This window comes from Phascolarctos cinereus, unplaced genomic scaffold, assembly GCF_003287225.1.
Source record: "Phascolarctos cinereus isolate Bilbo 61053 unplaced genomic scaffold, phaCin_HiC Scaffold_1;HRSCAF=81, whole genome shotgun sequence".
NCBI classification, from domain to species: Eukaryota; Metazoa; Chordata; class Mammalia; order Diprotodontia; family Phascolarctidae; genus Phascolarctos; species Phascolarctos cinereus.
This window is the reverse complement of record NW_027555514.1, coordinates 288337689-288360525: the sequence shown is the minus strand read 5'-3', so window position 1 is coordinate 288360525 and position 22837 is coordinate 288337689. Positions and strand designations below refer to the sequence as shown.

The 22837-nt window shown below is 44.9% G+C and overlaps 1 protein-coding gene across 3 annotated transcripts in view; it reads left to right on the top strand.

Annotated features, from left to right (window-relative positions):
• PPP6R2 (protein phosphatase 6 regulatory subunit 2) overlaps positions 1-22837 on the top strand; it is a 135595-nt gene that overhangs the window by 68943 nt on the left and 43815 nt on the right. For all 3 annotated transcript variants that reach the window (XM_020982852.1, XM_078147886.1, XM_020982857.2), the window contains 3 exons: positions 3849-4035; positions 7003-7140; positions 15543-15608. In XM_020982852.1, the coding sequence (XP_020838511.1) occupies positions 3849-4035; positions 7003-7140; positions 15543-15608 (391 nt within the window). The remainder of the gene's footprint in view (positions 1-3848; positions 4036-7002; positions 7141-15542; positions 15609-22837) is intronic.

Genomic DNA, 22837 nt, shown 5'->3' with positions numbered 1-22837 from the left:
GGGCGTGAAGCCAGGGGTTTTTGGCATGAGGTTCGAGGCTCTCTGTGCTCTGCTTCCTCCTGACCTTCATCATCTAGGAGCCTGATTTGCGCCTTGTGTTCAAGTCCCTTTTCCTCTGCCACAGGCCTTGCGTTCACTTCCTTCTCTTCCTTCTACCCCATTTCTGTGCATTACAGACTGCAAGGGTCCATTGTCCTGGATTTTTCATTTTTTTAACATTTACATAGTATATTCAGGTTTACAAAGCAGAAATAATACCGCAGTATAATTAGAAGTAGCTGTTCCAGTCTGGGTAGCCTTACCTAAGCTGTCTAGCCATCCACAGCTTTCTAGGCCAAGCTTAGCCCTCGTGGGCCCAGAATACTCTCAGGCCAATTTGGGGATTTGCCTGCCTAGGCATGCCAGATTGAGCTTGCTGCTTTCTCATCTTCCAGTCTTTGCCTCTCTCTCAGAAAGTGTGTGGTGGGCTTCTGGTTGTTCTGTCCATGGGCCCGTGTGTCATGGGGGACTGAGAGGAGGTGTGGGCATGGAAGTCAGTGCTGGACCGCTGTCAATGGTCCCTGAAAAGTAGTGGTGAATGGGAGAAGGCTGCAGGGTGGGGTAGGTGAAGATCATGCTGATCTGAAAGGCTGGTGAGGTGCAGAGTCTGGAAGCAAGAGGCCAGGGCACTTGGTTTGTCTTTCTGTCAGTTTTCTAGAACACATTGTTAAAAGGGTGAGCACTTAGAAAGGAAAGCAGTGATTGTGAAGAGTCAGCTTGAATTAATCGAGAACAAAGTCAAACAAATCCACGTTGCTTGTTTGATAGTGGATCAGGCAAATGGTTCTGATCCGGCCTCTGTGGATTTGAGCAAGGCCTTTTTAGTGTCTTGTGGTGTTCTCGTGGCCACTTGTGGGCACTTTAGGGGATTCTTCACTTTTTTATGTCATGTACTCCTTTGGCGTTCAGGTAAGGCCTATGGACCTCTTCTCAGCAAAATATTTTTAAAAACATAAAATATGTTGGATCACTAAGGAAGTTAGTTATATTGAAATAAAGATATGATTTTTCCCAGCCAAATTCATGGACTCCCTGCAATCTGTCCACAGAACCCCTGGGGAGAGGAGATTTGTGAACCCCAGGTTAAGGACCCTTGAGTTAAGTGAATTCAGAGCTAGTTGAAGATCTGACTGAAAGGGTGATAATTAAATAGGATAGATGTCTGGAGGAAGGTCACAAGCAGACTTCATTACCCCAGCATCTTGGGACTTGGGCCTGTGGTTTGAGATGACGTGCTTATTAGCAAATTCCTGAATGACAGATGGCTGGGAGGGCTAGCTAATCATTTTCATCCTGATTTTGTCATCCACTAACATCCTAGCAGAATGGTGCTCAAGCAAATCAAAAGCAGGGAAGAACAGGAACAAAGGCCAGTAAATGTAGGATGAAGGAGGCTTAGCTCAGTACGTCCCATGAGAGAGGCCCAGCTTCTGGCCCACAGACATTAGGTGAGTCAGCGCCATGGCCCGGAGCCCAGCATTCACAGTGAGGCCTGGGGTGGTCCTTCTCTGCTGTGCTCTGGCTGAGCTCCGTGTTCACTTCCGGATGGCCTATTTTAATAATGATCCTGAGAAGCTGGAGTCTGGCCAGAGGAGGGCGACCAGTCCTGTGAGGAGACTCAGAAGCATTCCTTATGCAGGCTGTTGAGAGAAGTGAGGATGCAGAGTTTGGTAAGGGAGGCAGCCGCCATCTTTTCATGCCTCCAGAGGGCAGTCATGTGGAAGAGGGAGGCCTCACAAGGCGGATCGAGGACAAATGGGTGAAGTTGCCCAGGGGAGGATTTAAGCCTAATCTGAGCAGCATGAGCTGCCTTGGAAGCTGGCAGGCTTCTCTTCCTGAGTGGGCCTCGACTTCTTGGGCCAGGGCTGCGCCACTGTAGATGGCAGTGTGGTTCAGTCCTCTCCCTAAGGGCCTTTGCAGCTCTGACTTTCTTTGGTCTAGTCCGAGCTTTAAAAACAAACAAAGCAACCCCAGAAAAGTCCAACAAGCAATGTGTAAGAAATCCAGCCTCCTGCAGCAGCCACAGCAGCCGCAGCTCACACTGAATGCCCACTTTGTTCTAGGGTGGGGTGGGAGACCTGTGTGTCCAATGGTCTTGCGTGTCTGTGTCCTTGAATGCTAACTCTCCCCAGACTTTTTGAGTTCTTTGTGCCCTGTCTTCCTTGGGAGCTCACAGTATACTTGGTGGGAGGGGATGTGCACAGAAAGGTGTACCAAGCCACCAACCTGGGGGGTTTGGGCTGTTACTGTTGGGAGGCTAGTGGGCTAGAACCCTGGAACGGCGCTTTAAGGAGATTGTGGAAATCTCCTTCTTCTGAGACAGCAGCCCCAACCCAGCCTAAGGGTTCCTAAGGAGCTCTGTGATAGTATTTTCTTAAATAATAAGTAATACTAATAAATTAATTAAAATAAAAGTAATTCTGTTTTAAAAACACATGAAGTACCTGCTGTGTGTGAAGAAGGTGTTAGACCGATGCTGGGGAATTCCCCCCCCCAAAAAAAAAGAAAGAAAGAAATAGGTCCTGCCGTCAGGGAGCTTACATTCTACTGGGGGGGTAGGGTGAGCACCCAGATAAGTATATACAAAGTAATTTGAAGAGCTAAAGAGCAAGCTCTAAAATGGAGGCTTGGGAGGGGGGTGAGATTAGAGCGACCTTGTGTAGATGGGGGCCTGAACTGTGCTTTGGTGAGGGCAAAGGTGAAGGGGGAGAACATTCCAGGCATTGGGGATCCCTTGGGGAAAGAAGGGGAAATGGGAGAGATTGAATGTTTGTGCATGGGAAGCTCTCAGGCGAGGCTCCATGTAAAGGGAGTGACAGAGGAGCTCACAGAGGTAGCTGGGAGGCATGCTGTGAAGGGCTGCAAATGCCCAGCTGAAGAGTCGTAATAGGCAGCCAGTGACTGATTTTTGTGGTGGGGAGGGTGATGTGGTCAGATCTGTATTTTATTTTATTTTATTTTTAGGCAGTTGGGATTAAGTGACTTGCCTGGAGTCACACAGCTAGTAAGTGTCGAGTGTTTGCTCTGAGGCCAAATTTGGACTCAGGTCCTCCTGACCTCAGGGCTCGTGCTCTATCCACTGTGCCACCTAGCTGCCCCAAATCTGTATTTTAGTAATGTCTGTTGGGAACTGTATGGAAGGTGGGTTGGCGAGGGAAGGACGTAGAACTGGAGAGCCTGATGGGGAGGCTGTTGCAGTAGGCCAGGTGAGGGGCGCAGGCTGGACCAGCCCAGGGGCTGTGTGGGTAGAGAGAAAGCAACAGGCACAAGAGATGCTGCAGAGGCTGAAGGGACAAGATTGGGAAACATGGAGTCAGAGGAAAGGAGAAGACAGATGACTTCTGAGATAGGAAATAAAGAAATGGGTAAATAACTGAAATGCATGGAACAGTGAGTGGGTGGCACCAACGAAGCCATCTTGGAAGACAGTCAGTGGGTAGAGAGGAGAGAGAGAGAGAGAGAGAGAGAGAGAGAGAGAGAGAGAGAGAGAGAGAGAGAGGGAAAGCTGATGGGAGGCTGGGGAGGCGATCAGTGAGGTGAGACTGGAAGCACAGGGAGAGAAAAGAGGAGAGGACGATAGGGAATGCTCAAGGAGGCTCCCAGGGGGCAGGGAGGGGTGCTTGAAGAGGAAGACCACAACTGCCTCCAGGAAGGAAGACTGCACCATCCTGAGAAGAAGAGCGTCTGAGTTTCCTTACTATATTGTTTTTCTACCTTGGATTGGCTTCCTAAGGATCAGCGTATTTTAAACAGCTTTCTACATTTAAAAAAAAAATGTAATCTCACCTTCGGTTGCTATGCCCTTTCAGATACCCCAACACAGCCTGTGAACTCCTGACCTCTGATGTGCCGCAGATCAATGATAAACTGGGAGGAGACGAAAATCTCCTGAACATCCTTTATGACTTCTTGGACCATGAGCCGCCTCTCAACCCTCTACTGGCCAGCTTCTTCAGCAAGACCATTGGCAATCTTATTGCAAGGAAAACCGAACAGGTACATTGGCGGTCCAGCTGCCTGCTTCTGGCCGATGCGAATGTGTATTATTCATTAGTAAGGTACTGGCGATTGCCTAGAAATCGAACAGAGCCAGCCTGAGTGTGGGGCTCGCTGTACACTGAGCAGTTGTCTTCCCCCTCCCTGAGGCGCTGCAGTCCTGTCCACAGTGCTTTACGCTCTTGTGAGCCCTGGGATGGGCAGCGCTCTCTGGCCAAGTACACCAGGCCTGAATGTTTAGGAAGGCCCTTCAGTGAGCACTCTGACCAGCAGAAGGGAAGGCCCTGGGGAACCAGCAAAGAAAGGGCCTTCTTTGGAACGTTGCAGTGGCTCACAGCTCATTGGGGTCCCGAGGCCTCTCATGACCATCCTTTGCTCACTGATTTGTCATATGAAGGTATGGTAGGTGTTTTGGACATTGATGTGATCAGATTCCTCCAGCTTCCAGTCTACATCAGAGTCAATGAAACACCCAGCTTAGGGTGTTCTACAAACCATCACACAGTTACTTTAATTTTCCAAAATATTTACTGTTAGTCTTGGGCGATTGGCTAAAACCAGTGGGGAAAAATGAAGAAATAACCAGTTTTCCAAAACATATAAAATAAAAATGTTTAAAGCTTTACCAATGGCTCTTAGACTTAATTCTTTTTTTAAAAAAATTAATTTATTTATTTTTAGTTTTCAACAATCCCTTCCAAAAGCTTTTGAGTTTTAAATTTTCTCCCCCTTCCTCCCCACCTCCCTCCTCATGATGGCATGAAATCTGATATAAGCTCTACATGTACATTCCTATTAAACACATTTTTGCATTAGTCATGTTGTACAGAAGAATTAGAACCAATGGGAGGTACCACCAGAAAGAGGAATCAAAGCAGAAGAAAAAAAAAGAGCAAATAGCATGCTTCGATCTGCATTCAGACACCATAGTTCTTTCTCTGGATGTGGATAGCATTTTCCATCATGAGTCTTTTAGAGATGTCTTAGATCCTTGCATTGCTGGGAAGGGTTAAGTCTATCAATATTAGTCATCACACAGTGTGGCTATTACTGTGTACAGTGTTCTCCTGGTTCTGCTCACTTCACTCAGCATCAGTCCATACACGGACTTAATTCTTTAAGTTCCTCTTTGGACCATCTAGGTCCTCACATTACATAGACCTCCTTTGTTTTTGACGTTAGCACTTAAATGTCTAACTCAGGCTTGTGGAGATGCCTCAGATAATTCTAGATTTTTTCAGCGTTCGTAGCTCTGGGCAGACTAGCTCAGCCCTGCTTCGTTGACTCAAGCCACAGTCTTACCTGTGTGGGTTCCATGTTGTCATGATGCACGTTGCTTTACAACTAGCCCTCTGTCGTCCTGGAGTCAGGAAGACCTGGGGTCAAATCCTGTCTTGGACACTGACTAGCTAGGGCAGTTCATGTCACCCTTCAGTGGGGGACACCCTTCCAGGTTTGTTATGAGGGTAAAATGCGATCATATTGTAAAGTGTTTGGAGAACCTTAAACTACTCTAGGAATGCTTAGCTGTGAGTAGTAGCCAGTTCTTGGAGGAGAGAGGAGCTTTTCATCAGATTTGGACCATCCCATACTACTTTTGTAGTTGATTGCTTCTTTCTCTGTTGGGAAGTTGTACTGTCTTGGCCTCAGGAAAGGCCACTCTTTCAGAATGGGGCTGCTAAGCCATGCATAAGCATCTCTTCAGGCATTGTGCTGACTCAGAAACCACATGTGTTTATGTATTTCTCTTTTTTAATTAATACACCAACACGTCAAAATGGGACGGGCTCCAGCTGTCTTCAGCAGTGTCGGTGGGCACATGTTGGACTCCACTGTTTTATAAGACTTGATGTTTCCACTGTCAGGATTTTTCTTTTCCAAGATGTCAGCCCTAATTCTGAGTCTCTGTTCTGCTTTTTGTAGTTCCTCTGCCTTTCCTTTGTTGACAGACTACTTCTCCAACTTAATCCCTGTTGACTCTTTTTTCTTATCCCATGAGGCACCTTCCCAGGAGGGCCTTCAGTCCCTGCCCAGGGCTGTTGTACTTTATTTTTATTATCTTTTTTTGGGGGAGGGGGAGATAGGCAATGGGGTTAAGTGACTTGCCCAGGGTCACACAGCTAGTGTCAAGTATGTGAGGTCAGATCTGAACTCGGGTCTTCCTGACTCCAGGGCTGGTGCTCTCTCCACTGTGCCACCTAGCTGCCCCTGGCTGTTGCACTTTAAAAACGTATATGTATGTACACATCATACATGCATGCGTGCATACATATGTCCATTCATTCTTTCATTTATTCGTTTGTTTTTTTCCTGTGGTTCTTGCCACATGCTTAAAAGCTCTTCTGAAATACTTCATTCCTTCAGAAGAGCTGTGGTTTTCTTAGTGAGAATGTTCTATTCCCAACATAGATTTAGCCCCTCCTTGCCTTTATCATTCCTTTGGTCAAACAAAGCCCTCCCTAGGTAACTGCCCTCCTTGTGCCAACCTTCTCTGTAGGGGTCAGTCCTCATTGGGCCACAGACCCAGTCCAGCCCAAGCTTTTGGACTGGTCCAGGTTAGCTTTGAGTTGGCTTGAACTTCCATCCAGGCATAGCTAGCTCCAGACTGGCCTACGCTTTCAGAATGCCACAGTGGCCAACGTATTGGAATGAGACACTGAGGGGCAGTGCTGACGTCCCAAGTTTTTAAGATGCCAGGATGGTTTCTGGACTCCAGGCAGCTCCTGTCTGCTGCTGGAGGTTGTTTTCTTTCCTCAGATATATGGGGATGAAGAAGTCATTCTGCTTGCTCTCTTCTGTCCCTTTGTAACAGCTCCAGCTAACATCAACTCATTTGCACAGATATTCTCAGTCCTACCTCCCTTGTGTGGCCCAGGCTTTTTGGAGGGGTTTTGCCTAAGATCTTAGGGAAATTTTCTGTGGCATACTCTGCTCTTGTTTTTCATAAGAGATTAATTTGTGTTTTAGGTGATCACATTTCTGAAAAAGAAAGACCAGTTCATTAGCCTGGTACTCAAGCACATTGACACCTCTGCCATGATGGACCTGCTACTTCGCTTGATAAGCTGCGTGGAGCCTGCAACTCTTCGGCAGGAGGTCTTGAATGTAAGTGTAAGCATTTCATACTTCCCACTGAGAGAATAAGGGCAGTGAATGAACCTACCCAGGTTAGCTGGGAGGGTTAGAATCAATACCAAATCAATACCCAGGTCTTCTGGGGCATGGGGAGGCATCACATCCCTTATGGTTGTACTTGAGAACTCTATCATCCAGAGTGTCCCAGAGCAGCGGAGGGGAGGAGCAGAAGTGCTGTCCGTCTCGGCTAGGGACAGTGAATCGGCGCACTCTGCCCTGGCTTCCAGAGCACCGTCCCCCTCATTGTGCTGGGATGTCTGGCTGCGCACGGTAGGGAAGCCCCTGAGCTGTGTGCCTCCTGAGGAGCTGGTGAGGTTATTCTGAGAAAGAGCCAACTTGTTGGAAATTGTTCTGTGAAAGAAGGAAGAATAGAGCTGTTCTGGGCTTGTTGTTTTCAGAGTGCTGCATTGGTCTGTCCCTGGAAAGATGCCCTTCACAGTCTAGCTCCTGCCAGCCTTTCTGGTCTTATTCATATCACTCTTCTTTGTGTGCTGTCTAGCGATTTCTGTTCCTGTCATTTTAAAATTTCTGCTCTCTTCTGTTTGCTGTTATGATTCTCTCGTCATATTAATTCTTGCTTAATTGCTTTAAATGTGTTATTTATCAATTTGAGGATGTCTCAGAATATTTTATAGTTTTTCTTATCTGTTGCTTCTGGTAGTTACATTTTTTCACTTTCATTATAGATTTTTTAATAGTTTTATATTTTTATTTATGTATTTTTTTATATTCCTTTTTGTCTGTTTGTTTTTGGCTAGGCAAGGGGGTTAAGTGACTTGCCCAGGGTCACACAGCTAGTAAGTGTTATATGTCTGAGGCTGGATTTGAACTCAGGTTCTCCTGACTCCGGGGCCGGTGCTCTATCCACTGCACCACCTAGCTGCCCCCTATATTGCTTTCTTTTTAAAACAGTTTCTAGGGACTCAGGGATACTGAGGTTGTAGTACCTTGACCCCACCTCTTGTTCTCATTCATGATTTCTGATTCTCAGAATAGCTAGTTTCTGAGCTAGAATTATTGGAAACAAATGGCACTGTACAGATAGGATCCACAGGACTCGGACATGGGAGAACTTAAGAGCTGACTCTCGAGAATACTTTACAAAGTCTAACATTACAAGTAACGATCCTGATTTTGAAATGTACTAATACAATTTTGAAAAAAAACCCTCAAATTAGAAGTATTAGAAACTAGTGAGAAGAGATCACAACAGAGGCAAAAGAAATCTAAAAAGTTATCAGAGAGTCCTACGCATTCTTAATGCATTTTGAGACTCTAAACTGATAACTTACAACATTAATAAAACAAGAAGTAATTAAACTGTTTGGAGAGATCAGAGCAGTAACAAGCTGCCCGGCAAACAGCCCCAGAGTGAGGCTGAGTCACAAGAGAATGCTACCACGGGTTAATTTTTAAAACGTGATTGCTCAGATATCTAGATTTATTTCTAAATATTGATAAATCAATCAACAGTCAGGGAACAAACATTTATTAAATACTTAATATGTGCTGGGCATTGTGCTAAGTATTGGCTGCCTAAAGAAAGGCCAAAAAAAAGAAAATGGTTCTGCTGTCAAGGAACCTACATTCAAATGGAGAGACAGCTAGTGGGGGGGGGGGGAGGGAGAGAGAGAGAGAGAGAGAGAGAGAGAGAGAGAGAGAGAGAGAGAGAGAGAGAGAGAGAGAGAGAGAGAGAGAGAGAGAGAGAGAGAGAGAGAGGGAAAGGGGGGAGAGAGAGAGGGAGAGGAAAAGAGAGAGGGAGAGAGAGAGTGGAGGGGGGAGAGAGAAGAGGGGCAGAGAGGAGAGAAGAGAGGAGAGAGAGAAGGGGGGAAGAGAGGGGAGGGGGAAGAGAGAGGGGAGGGGGAAGAGAGAAGAGGGGCAGAGAGAGGAGAGGAGAAGAGAGGAGAGAGAAGGAGGGGGGAGAGAGGGGGCATGTGAGAGAGAAGAGAGGCAGAGAGAGGGGAGGGGGGAGAGAGAAGAGGGGCAGAGAGAGGAGAGGAGAAGAGAGGAGAGAGAGAAGGCGGGGAGAGAGAGGGGAGGGGGGAGAGAGAGAAAGAGGAGGGGGAAGAGAGAGAGAGGGAGGGAGAGAGAGAGAGAGAAGAGGAGAGGAGAGGAGACAGAGAGACAGCCAGTTCTGGCTCAAGTACACTTTCAGCCTAAGCAAGATTGGGAAACAGTGTCAAAAAAAAATTACATGGAATTTTGTTCACGTTCCTCACTGATCAGCACAGCCTACAGATATTAACTTGGGAGAAATAGCAAGAATTTAAAATGTTGTTTTCATTGGCTTTGGGGAAGGAGGTTTTCTATTCTCTTGTTAATAAGACTGTAACTGAAGAGCAGTCTGGCATTGTACAGGGAAGTTCACAGAATTGATGACCCATTGTGACCCAGTACTGATTACATTACTGTGCCATATTTTAATGATGGACTTAGAGTTGATTTATTTGAAATATCAAAACAAAATGAAACCAGAAAAGTAAAAATCCCTGGGAATAACATATATATTTGGAAAATAGCTGAATAAATTATGGCACATTGAGAGCATTAGGATACTATAAAGTAACAAATTTGAGAAACACAGTGAAAAATGAAAAAAACCTTTAGAGTCCAGTATAGAGTGAAGGGACAGTCTTGGAGTTTGTCTGGCTTGGGAGTAGGGCTGGGTGTGACATAGTCAGACCTGCATTTTAGGAGGATCAATTTGACATTTGAGTGGAAGGTGAATTTGCGTAGTCAGGGAGACCAACCAGCAGGTTACTGAAATAGGCCAGTTGTGAGGCGCTGAAGGATTGCACCGGAATGGTTGTGGCATTGGCAAGGAAAGAAGAGGGCATACGTGAGATGTCATGAAAGTAGAAATGACAGGACGAAAGCACTGATTGATCACGGGACTGAGAGAGGGAGACATCAAGGAAGCCTAGATCGTAAGCCTCGGTGACTGAGAGGATGGTAATAGTAATAGGGAAGTTAGGAAGAGGGGAGAATTTGCAAGGGCAGATGAGTTCAGTTGTGGACATGTGTTTAAGATGTCTTTGAGCAGCTGGAGACGCAGGACTATGACTGGGAGAGAGGTCAGGGCTAGACAGATAGATTTGAGAGTGTAGAGATGATCATTGAAACCATGGGAGCTGATGAGGTCACTAATCAAAGTACTATACAGGGAGAAGAGAAGAGGGCCCAGAACAGAGCCTTGGAGTAGGATGGTCAGTCAGGGAAGAGTAAACAAATTGGTGTGCAGCACTGAAAGTCCATTTGAGATTTAGGTAGTATAAATTTGTAGTGGTCCCAGTTAGCACAATTTGATGAGATTTCCACCATCAGCATTCAGCAGCATATAAGTAAAAACGAAGGAGGCAGATGATGAGACTAATCCAGTGCCCAGTTTTGGAAAGGTATGACTGTCATAGAACAAGAATTCAAGTGTAGAAGAGAGTGTAAAACTGACCTGGTTAACTACAGGGTGAAGCTTTTGATCAGGGGTGATGGTCTGGAAAAGCAGAGAAAGGTGTAGTGACTGGAGGCACAAGGGCTAATGAGAGATGGAAAGTCGAGAGGGCATGGCAAGATAGAGGATTTCAGAGTGGAGGATTGTAGAGGTGGAAACATTTGTATGGGGTGATGTCAAGGGTATGACCATCCCTGTGGAACAGTGGGGGGGTGGTGACCAGGGTTATTCTTCTACCCTTATTCACCCCCTCACCCCCCATCCCCACCACTGACTCATTGTCTAGATGGGCTTTCCCAGTGTAAACAGTCTCTTTTTGCCTAGAAAGTTGTAACTAAAGAATATACAGTGCTCTCTATTTTTAGCTCTGAGCCCCTATCCAGAGAAAGCTCTGGCAAAACACTTCATTGTTAAATCTATCTGTCTCTGTGTTCTCAGGGTTTTTCCCCCTTGCCAGTTGCTTCCTCCAAACTGTATTTCCAGTAAGTACACCCAGACTAGCAAATGTCTGTGGTTAACACTGTTTATAAGGATAAAGTAAATGTTTGAAACAAGAAGGGTAAATAGATTTTCCCCATACCAAGAGGAAAAAGGCCTCAGGCTTCCATACCAGAGTCCAAAGGGAAAAAGGAAATACAGAATTATTGCCTTGGGGTCTCTAATCCTGTGGATTGTCAGTGACTCAGTATCTCTCCCAACACATCTTATGCCCAGTCAGCGCTCAAAGCCTCACTGTCAGAGTTCTGGCCTTCATTCCTTTTGATGGCTGCCTCTGCTTGGGTTAGATTTTCTCAGGGCCTTCCCTCCTCCAGCTTCTAGAAGCTCCATTCTTCCTTTATTGCTCTCTCTTGCCTGAACCAGCTTGAACCACTGGACTTTTGAACTGTTCAGCTAGGCCGGATTGGGCTCCCTTTCTAATGATTAAATCCGGGGATTTGTTTGCATTAGAAGTGGTTGAAATCTCACAGGTCATTTTTAACACCTCATTATCATCAAGTCCCCTTACTTCGATTAGATCCTTGACTTCCTGAGTTTGGGGAGGGCAGGGTGGCTGGAGACCCAACTTCCCTATACCTGTGTGGCCAAAGCAAAGGGAAAGTGCAGATCCTGGGAAGCTTGAGCATTTGAAGGACATCAGCTTGTCATTTGTAGGCCCCAAATATGAAGGCAGGGGTGGAGATGAAAACAAAGTCCATAAGCCAGATCTGGAACTCCCTCCAGGATCTTAAAGGGGATCATGATTAAGAGTATGAGGCCGGAAAGAAAGTGCATCCACTGTAGGAGAGCCTAGCCAGGGAAGCCATGTGGTAGCTCTCCTTCCCAGCTTCATGTATGTCATCGACAAAAATGCCCAAACCTAGTCTAGGATCAAGCACAGATCCAGGGGTAGGGGCATGGGTTGGAGGAACCCCATGGAAGGCTGACATTCATTTGGAGGTTTAGCCATTTGTCCTAGGCCTAATCCACCTAACTGTATCTCTTTGTAGTCCACATCTGTTTTTTTATAATGCTGTATTTACTCCTGTAAGTGACATCTGAATAAACAACATCAGCAGTTCTTTTCACATGCTGTAAACAGCTATTCATACCATTTTCAGTAATGGTACATCTATTGGAAACAAGGCTATGATGATAGTAAAGCATTCTGACTGAAAGTGGAACATATAGGAAGAGTGATGCCCCAGAGCTAATAGAAAGACCATTTGCTGCTTCCTAGGTGGAAACTCTTTCTCAGCCCTGTAAACTGTGCTGGTCTTTATCAAGCAAAGTCTTTACATTTATGAAAGGATATTCAATAGGGGGCTTTAAGTCTTCAAAAAGAGAGAGGAATTTTACCTCATTTACAATGAGCAGGTTGGCTGCTCATCGGTGAAAGTGCAAAGGGTGGAAAAACCAACAACCACAAAGCTGCAGCTTTTACTTATCTATAGGAGTGAGAATCAGAGTTTTGAAAAGCAAACCTAGGGCCATGCCACTCGTAAGATTGAAATTGCATTTCGAAAGCTTTCATGACTGATTTACTAAGTTTTTTGTGATCAAACTAAAAAAAATTATGAACATGAAAGTCAGAAATGGATGATTCCTCTTATTTTATACACTACCATAGTACACGTACTCTGCGCTGATAACTTTGACGAGCGAGGATATGCTCTTCAAAAGAGATTGATTTGAATATCAAACGATTGTGAGAGATCTTTAGGAAAATTAATTAATGATCTCAAATATTTTTTGCAGTCATGACCCTCTTTATGATAGTACTATCATTGTGATAACATATGCTTCTGTTGGGAAAAGCGTGACCTTCCCAGATGATATCTAATTAGTTCCTTCTTTGTTCATTCTGGTAATTGGTGAATAGTTGCAGTTACAACCCAGATTTTCTCAGATAAATAAAATTAACTTCTTTTTCGTGTTTTTACTTTCATTTTTCAGAATAAAGTCCTAACCAAAAACAAAACAAAACAGAATAAAGTCCTAATCAAACTTTTTTTAAAAAAACTATTTCCTTTGAAATGTTGGTCCGTGTTTTTAATGGATTCAGTACCAAGTATTCTCAGGAAATGAGCTTCTGAACTCTGTTTGCACTAGGCCCGTGTCTTGAATTCGTAGGAGCAGCTAGTTACTTTTCTTGGGTATAACTCTCTTTTAGCCTTGGTACTTTTGAGTACTAAGTATCATTCTTCTTGGCAGAGAAACAGAAATAAAATAAGATTCGAGCAGCTCAGCTTTCTCTCTGGCCTCAGTTGTCATTGTCCCATAGGTCTCATGCTGAACTGCAGTACTCTTTATTTTTTTAGTGCCTTTTTCCATCAATATAACTTTTTTTTTAAACCCTTTTTGTTTGTAAGGGCAGGAGTCAGTCGAGTCAGTCATCCCTGTTAGCCCTGAGAGCTTTATTGGGTGAGGATGCTCATTAGCTGAATCAGCCAGTCAGCGTGAATTAACTGTGAGCAGGGTCAGGAACTTTCCCTGTTTAATTCTTCAAAGGCATTTCAACTTGGTAGGGTAGGAAATCTGTCAGGATTGGTTGAGGAAATTGGTGAAGGAGGCAGTGTCTGCACTGGGAACTAAAGATAAATTAGACAGTATGAGGACAGGTATGTATTAAGTGCCTGCTCCCCTACCCTCAAGGAACTTCGATAAATTCTGACATGGGAATGAGGACATGCATGAGTCTGTGCTAAGTTACAAAGAGAACAGATGCGCCCTGATTCAAAGAGTAGCACAGGCTCGCGTGGGAGGAGTGGGGCCAGCATCGGTGGGGACAGGCTGGCATTCTGGCCACTGTGGAGGCACATCTGACAAGCAGGGAGAAGAAGGGACTGGGAAGTTACATCACGTCCAGGTTGTGAAGGCCTCCAAAGCTAAACAGAGGATTTGGTATCTAATCCTAGAGGCAATGGGGAGATAAAAGAGTTCATTGAATAGGGATCTGCTCTTAAGGAAAATCACTTGGGCATCTGTGTGCAGGATAGACGGGGTATTAGGACCTGAAGCAGGGAGGCTGTCGAGGAAGCTATCACCGTGGTCTAGGTGTGACATGAGAAGGGTCTGAACCACTGTGCTTGGAGGTGAGAGGGAGGGAGGAATCAAGGGGGTCTGCGAGAGTGAGACCATGTGTGTGTCCCAGCCCGCCTCGCCGTGACTCCTGTGTATGGCAGCTCACACCCGAGGCTCCACCTGCCCTGGCCGCTGTGCCCCACGCCTGCAGTGCTCTCCTCACTTCTGCCTCTTCAAAGACTCATACCGAGGACCGCCCACTCCCAGAAGCCTCCTGCTCCCAATAGACTTTGGCTTCGGCCTTTGTGTCCCTGGGAGTCAGCACGAGGGAGGCACTACCGACATGCTTGATTGAAAGTTGGATGGGTGCTAAGAAAGGGTCGGTTTGAATTGAATTGGAATAAATAGATTAAGGGAATGTCAGACCGCAGAAAAGTTTTTTAAAGGGGGGAACATTCGTCTCATCATTTTTCATTTATTTCCCATTACTCTCCTCAGTGCATTTGACTTTCCAGCCAAATTGGCCCCCTTGCTGTTTCCCAAGCTTTGCCATCCATTTCCTACCTCCTTGCCTTTACCCAAGCTGTCCCTCATGCCTGAAATGGAATCCTTCCTGTACATTTTTGGTCTCCTTCAAGGCTCAGCTCAGGGGCTGCCTCCTCTTGGAAATCCATCCTGACTCAAAATTTTTAAACATTAAACGTTAAAAATAAATAAATAATTTGTAAGGAAGAAGCCTGTCCTGACATGCCTCCACTCACTCACCACATCATTCTCTCCTCTTTTCTTGTGCTCTCTCTCTTTTCTCTCTCAGTTTCTCCTCTCTTTCTCTTCTCTCTCTCTCACAGTGTCTCTTCTCTCTCTTCTCTCTCTGGGTCTCTGTCACTGTTTCTCTCCCCCTCTCTTTTTCTCCTGTCTTCCTCTTTCCCCCACCCCCGTCTCTGTCTCTTGTCTCTCTCCTCTTACTCTGGGTCTCTGTCACTGTTTCTCTCTCCTCTCTCTCTTCTTTCTCTGTGTCTCTGCCTTTTCTCTTCTCTCTCTCTCCTTCTTCTGTGGATTTCTTTGTCTTTCTCTTCTCTCTGTCTCCCCCCCCCCCCCAATTACCTGGTAGTTATTTCTATGTGTACATGTAACTTGCGTACATGTAATATAATATATTACAAGATCACAACTATAGAGCTGAAAGTAGAAGGGAATTTAAAAGAAGTCTGATCCTTTATTTTATATATGAGAAAATTGAGTCCCACAGAGATTAAGTGACTTGGCCATGGTCACCCACATAGTATGTTGCAGACAGGATTTGACCTCAGGTCCAGAACTCTTTGCACTGCACCACACGGCCTCTCATGGAGGCTCATGGAACCCAGGGCCTGGTTGTTGTTGGCACAGATATGTGACCCAAGGCCTTTTCCTTTCTTTTCAGTGGCTGAATGAAGAGAACGTCATTGAGAGGCTTGTGGAGCTGATCCACTCGAGCCAAGATGAAGACGTGAGTAGGAAACCTGGGCTGCCCAACCCCCCGACCCTCTGAGAGAGCTGTGAGGCCGTGGGCTCAGGCCCCACTTGAGTTGTAGCCGTTGAGCTGTCCAGCCTCTTTTTCTAGATTGTAGAGCAAGATGGCAGCAGGTCTGAAAAATGGGTATTCCTACATGGTCCTCTACTACTCAGTCTGTCTTTCTTGTAACTACATTGCTGTTTGACTGGCCTGAATCATGGGTTGTACTTCAGTGAATGAAAGAGGCTTTGTTTTCCTATGGGAGAAAGACTCCCCTAAGGGGTCTTCCTGTTGTATTTATCATGTTAGAGCATCTGCTGTCAACCTTGAATAACTAGTCTCTGCTTCTTGTCCAAAGAGACTGGGAAGTGGAACTGCTGGTGAGTCAGGGAGGCTGGGGGCATAGCAGCCGTCCCACATCTTCATGTCTGTGGCCTGTGCTCCTTACTCAGAGAGTCATTTGAATCTTGTCTTGAACTGACTCCTTGGCTTTCATGTTTGAGCAGGCTTGGGTGGGGTTACCCACTAGAGAGTAGTTCTGAGGGACTCCGAGGCTCCCCTTTTCTGTTTGCAGCATCCAGAACAGAGGCCATCAGGCCTTTTAGAAAAGACTCAAACAGTATCTGCTTTGGGGACTGAAGTGAAAAGCAATTGATTAATTTTGTTGGCTGCCTCCCTCTAGCCTTGTACAACACTTACTATCACAGAAGCAAAAGGATTGGACGGGGCCTCCCTCCAAAGGAATCCCCACTAGAACACCCCCAACGAGTGGTCACCCAGACTTTAGGTGAAGACCCGCCATGTCCTGAGGCAGCCCATTCCTCTTGGGAAAGAGGCTTTCCTGGCATCAGGATTAAATCCAGCTCCCTTCTCATCATGCCCTTCAGAGCCAGCCAATCTGATGGCTTTTCAGATACTCGAAGATAGCTGTCTTGCATCTCTGAGTCTTCTCTAGGTTAACCCCGGGCCTTTCCACTACTTCAGTTACTTGGCAGATACAAATGAGACAAAACAAAGCATTTTTAAAAGCCCGTCTCAGTCGAGTGGCTCTGACTTTGTCAAGTTGTTTCTTAAGTTTTCTTCCACTTTGTTCTTGTGGCATGTGTCGTGGTGGTAGCTCTCGCGTGCCTGGTCCTGAAGAGGTGACACGAGGTGTTCAGGGAGCGTGAAGAAGGGAAGCGGTGGAGTCTGCCTGTCTGGTTTCATCCGCCCTTGCCAGGACATCTCCAGGGGCAGAGAGTGACAGGAGCTCACCAAGTTGACAAATGGCTTTCCTTACCACAGCTGGTGGAGGACCCAGTTCAAGGATGATGCCCGTTGTACAGAGAAGCCAGCTCAGGCACAGAGAGGCCAAGCTGAGAGACCCTTGAGGTCACACAACTCTTGGTTTTTGGAGCTGGGACTTACGTTCAGGTCGTCTGCCTCCAGAGTTTGTGCTAGGTTCATCTGCACGCTGTCTCTCTTTGCGTGGTTTCTCTGCCGGGCATCGTGTTTACACAGCACTGCAGAGGCCGTGTTTGGACTCAGGCGACACTTTTGGAATGACCGTTTGGAGGCCATGTCCACAGCCACCAGTGAGGAGGTGAATTCAGTTCTTGGAGGGTGAGTGGTTCCTGTTTTTGAAGAGCCTCTTGGGCTTCTTTCTGTTGGTCTCATCAGAGCAACTCCCCCTCCATGGCAGGCTGACCTGCTGGAACAGGGGTTGGCTGTCGTGTGGGGGTTGTGTGGTGGCTGCATTTACGTCACTCAAACACATCAGGGCAGGAGCCTGGAGAAGTGCAGCAGCAAAGAGATTGTTCATCGTGTCCCTGGAGTTCAGAGAGCATCGTGCCTAGGGTTCTGGTTCATGTGACCAGCAAGATGGAGGACCAGATATTTTCTCTGTTCTTCATACCCTCTCACATCTTTCCAAAATAGAAGTTATGTCCCAAAGATCAAGGAACTTTGACTGTCTCCATGGTCTAGGTCACCTGGAACCCAAAAGAAGGTAAAAAACCAAAACCAAACCCCATGCCATCACGCCCACTCTAAACTCATAGAGCACCTTCTCCTCTACCACCCACCACATCACTAATAATGACATTACATTAACTGAGCCAAAGACCTGACCCGTGGACTTGGGAACAAAAATCAGCCCTACACCTCGATTCCAGTGCCTTGGAAATCTGGGCTCCAGGCTGCAGAAGTTGGTTGGGGTCTCCGTGGCTAGCACTCCATCGGCATTCTGAGCTGTAACATAACTTTACAGGAGAATCAGGAAGAAAGAAAACAGGAAAGGATGTGTCTGGGTTTGAAATAGTGCTGAGCCTCATATTCTAACTTCCTTCCCAGCTCAGAGCCTTGGAGACCAAACTCCAAATGTTAGAAATCATCCCCAGCTACTGTGGCACCAATCCATTGGACTGCTGGGCCAGAAAACTGAGGGGCAGAGGGGGCAGGACAGAGCACAGTGTATGTGTATGTGGCTGTGGAGGGGGGGAAGGAGGCTACATGATACTCCACTAAGTCTGAGGGAAAGACCCCAGCCCCCAACTGGGACCAGTTCTGTTCCCCCAAAAATCCCTTGGGGTAGAAACATAGGCTGGTGAACCATGAATCACCCATTGTGGGAGGCAACTGAGGTCTGAGATCCAGCCCCCAGGGAAACCACTGTCAGAGGGGGAAGGGAGTCAGAAGATGAACAATAGAGGAAAATAAGGGAAAAGCCAACTGAAGTGACCCAAGATCTCAGGAAGAAGAAGACTGAAAGACTCTGAACGTGAGCAGATCCAATCAGCAGGGAAAACTTTAATGACAGAAAGAACTGTGGCCCCCAGATGTAGTAAATGAGTCAGGTGTTTGGGAATGAAGACTGCAAAACAAAGGAAAGTGATCCAGCATGGGAGGAGAGAGAGGGCCCTGCAGAACTGGAGCGTGCAGAGCCACAACATGCTGCTCCTGAGCACTTTAGAGAGAGGAGTGATTGTTACGAGAGCAGAATGCATGTCCTGCCCAGCAAAATAATTGATAGAACAGAAGAACTTGAATCTGAGGTGGCGAATCTCACCAGAGAAACCGAAGCTAGAATAGTTGGGTGGGAATGCAAATACATAGACGTGAAGGATGGTCCAGATGCTATCCATCCAAACACAACACCTCGCTTGTGAAGGTGGGACGCATGGAGACAATTTAAAGGTTGTGGACCTCCCAGAAGAGCAGGAGAGTTAGAAAGTGAACACCACAGTGCAAGCGATAGTGTAAGAAAACTCCTTAGAGGGCTACAAAAATGTACACACCCTTTGACCCAGCAATAACACTTCCAGGGCTGTATCCCAAAGAGATCGTACAGATGGGAAAAGGACCCATGTGTACAGAAATATTTATAGCAGCTCTTTGTGTGGTGGCAAAGAATTGGAAATTGAGGGGATGCCCATCAATCAGGGAATGACTGAACAAGCTGTATGTAATGGAATGCTACTGTGCTATAAGAAATGATGAACAGGCTGACTTCAGAAAAACCTGGAAAGACTTGTATGGTCTCATGCTGAGTGAAGTGAGCAGAACCAGGAGAACATTGTACACAGTAACAGCCACGTTGTGCGATGACTAATATTGATAAACTTAACCCTTCTCGGGAATACAAGGATCTAAGACATCTCCAAAGGCCTCGTGATGGAAAATTCTATCCACATCCAAAGAAAGAGCTATGGAGTTTGAACGCAGATCAGAGCATACTATTTGCTTTTTTTTTTTCTTCTGTAGAGTTTTGTTTCCTCTTTCTGGTGGTTCCTCCTATTGGTCCTAATTCTTCCTTACAACATCACTAATGTGAAAATATGTTTAATAGGAATGTGTGTGTGTAGCCTATATCAGATTGTGCGCTATCTTGGGGAGGGTGGTGGGGAGGAAGAGGGAGAAAAATTTTAAACTCAAAAGCATATGGAAGTGATTGTTGATAAATCAAAATAAATTAATTAAAAATTAAATTAAATTAAAAAAAAGAATAACTGCAGTAAAAAAAAAAAGAAAGAAAGAAAACTCCTTAGAGCTTCTGAATGCAGAAAATGAAATACCAATGGAACAAGTTCAGAGATCGCTTCTGAGAGATGAAGAGGGAAGGTTGCAAACTCCAAGACACATACTGATTAATTTTAACAGTTTGATTCAGAAACAATAGGTCTTTCAAGCAACCAGGAGAAAGACCTTCAAATACAAAGGAAAGGAAATCCAGAGAACACAAGACTATTGTGCACCTGCCAGAAAATGAATGAGGGATTGGAATGTGTTCTGAAGAGTGATGGAGCTGACCTACCCTGCAGATCTGAGCTTAACTATGAATGAAAATAAATGGAGATGCAGTAATAAAGAGGCATTTGAAACATTCTTAGTAAGAAAACCATACCTGAGGATTTTATTTGCTTCTTGAACACCCCATTCAACAGAAATGCAGGAAGGATAAATGCGTTAGCCAGGAACAACAGCAAACAAGTGACATCAGAGAGACCAGTAAGAGACTTCTTTCTAAAAGTGCACAAGGAGACTGGAGTGAAGGCAGATGTCAGGTGGAGGTAACAGTGAAGAGGCAAGCCAGGGTCATTGTGTGTGCCCTGCCTATAGGTGAATCTTCTTTTTTTGGTGGGACTACATTACAAAACTGGTGCATGGCAGGGGAGGGGAGTAGAGCAATAAAGGGGAGTGTGATGGGCCTCAGTCAAGTTGAGGGCTAGTAATAAGGGAAAGGTGACTTCTGTGGATTCTCAGGAAGAGAAGAGCCTGCAGGGGACAGAGATTGAAAAGTGGTAGAAAGGAAGAGAGAGGCTTTAATTTGGTGGTGGGAGGGGGTTCTTTTTGATGAATCTCCCTGTGGGCGAAGAGAGATGTTCTGTAAAGGGAGGTGGGCATTGTCCAGTGGATTTTGGTACTTGAAAAGACCACTTGTCCTACCTTGGGGCGTGGGGGACAGTTGGAACTCCAGGGGGCATCTGGTGCCTGGGGGAGTGGGAAGGAATGGACTCAGAGAGGACATTTTGAGACGAATGGGGAGGGAAGGTAATGGGGGGAAGGGTATCAGTTAGTGGTGGACTGCATAAATCAGCTGTGTGAAGAGGAGGGGTTGTACCATGGATCAGTGTCCTCTCAGCTATAAGAATTGGCCTTGTTTTTGGAGTGAGGTACAGTGAAAAAGCAGAACCTGCAGGGCAAGCAAGGCCATGGCAGAGAGTGCCTCAAAGGGAGAGCCCAGAATCGATATGCTGGAAATTTGGATTCCATGATGAATACAGAAAATAGAGAGCGACTAGGTAATTACATGGGTTGTGAACCAGAGATTGGGGGCCTAGGGCAGACAGAAGAGGTTGGGTAGTCAGGAGCATGATAGAAATCCTCTTGGAAAGGAGTCCATAAAATGAAAGAACTAATGAACAGGACTAGTTTAAGGTGAAGAGAGGTAGAGGAAAATCTACTTGACTGAGGGGAAAAAAGGAGTAGAAGAACTAAATACCTGGATAAACACAGGAAAGAAAGTGGAATTAATGATTAAAATTCCAAAGGGAAAGGGGCAACAAACAAGAAGAGGGACCCAGGGGCAGGGAGAAAAGCTGATGGAAATAGACCCACCTTAAAAAAGAAACAAAGACAACAAACTAAGCTAAAACTGAAGAGACATAATACTTTGTTTACAACATAACTTGGGGGAAAAACAGTATGAAAGAGAAATGGAGGAAAATATAAACCTCTTTCTCATAACTTTAATTGTGAATGGATTAAACAATCCAGTAAAATGAAACAGTGACAGATTGGATAAGAAAACAAACCCCTCTAATGTGTTGCTTCCAAGGAGCACATTTAAATAACAGAGAAACAAGCAAAATTGAAGGGGATGGAAAAAATTCACTGTGTATTAAGTGAATCCTAAAAAGTAGGAGTTGCAATCATGCTGTCTGACAAAGCAAAAACAAACATTTGAAAAATAAAAAGGAGGTAAACAAAGAAATAACAGTGTGCTGAAATTAGCATAGATAACAAATCAAAATCAGTAATAACACAACAAATTAGTATGAGGAATAAACATATATGCTTTAAATTATTTAGCATCCAAATTCATAAAGGGAGCATTAATTGAGCTATAAGAAAACATAGATGGTAACACTATAGGGACAGGAGAATAAAATATCCCTATCTCAGTCTTGGATAATTTTAATAGGAAGATAGAAGGAAAAATATGGAATTCAACAAATTGCTAGAGAAACTAGAACTAAAAGACCTATGGTAGCTTCTAAATGAGACTGCAAATGTGTATGCATATTTCTCTGAACTGCATGAAACTTTTCCCAAAAATTGACCACGTATTAGGGCACAGAGATCTTACAAGCAGATGTAAAAAGGCATCAATAGTAAGAACAGCGTTTATAAACCAAAACACGAGATGGTTCTTGGTTCAGGGACCACAAGCAAAAGACAGACCCCAATGGAGACTTAACAATGAAATCCCAAATAATGAGTGGATCAAAACCTAAATCACAGAAAAAATTATGTAAAAGTAAGTGATAATGATGAAACAACAGAGGAAATTTCTAGGGTGCAACGAAAGCAGCCCTGAAGGGGAAAAATCATATTCCTATAAATATACGTTAACAAAAGAGAAAAAGAGGATTAATGAATTGAATATGCGTTTTTAGAAATTAGAAATCCAACAAATAAACCTAAAATAAATAAAAGAGGATATATTCAAAATTAAAGGAGAAATAGGTAAATTGGTAACAAATGATAACTAAAACTAAAAGCTCGATCTTTGAAAAGACTAATAAAATGGATAAACCTTTAGCTAATATGGTTAAAAAGAAGAGAGCAGAAAATAAAACCAATTAAATAGCAAATGAACAAGTTGAAATTGCATCAAAATCTGGAGAAATTAAAAGAATTATATCCTAACATAACTAAGAACACCAAAAAGAGGAATACCTTCAAAAATACAACATACCCAAACTATCTGGAGACCAGATAGAGTTCTTAAATAACTCGATCTCAGAGAAGGAAATAGATGTAAAGGAATTACTGGGGTTGGGGGGGGTAGGGATGGGGGGACGGACAGGACAGGGGTGGGGCAGGGAGAAACTCCTGATCTTGATAAATTCCCAGGAGAACTCTGTCATATTTTAAAAGAATAATTAGTACTTATACTTTACAAATTATTCTCTGAAAGTGAGAAACAAAGCAGCCTCCTAGAATCTTTTTTGGTAAGACAA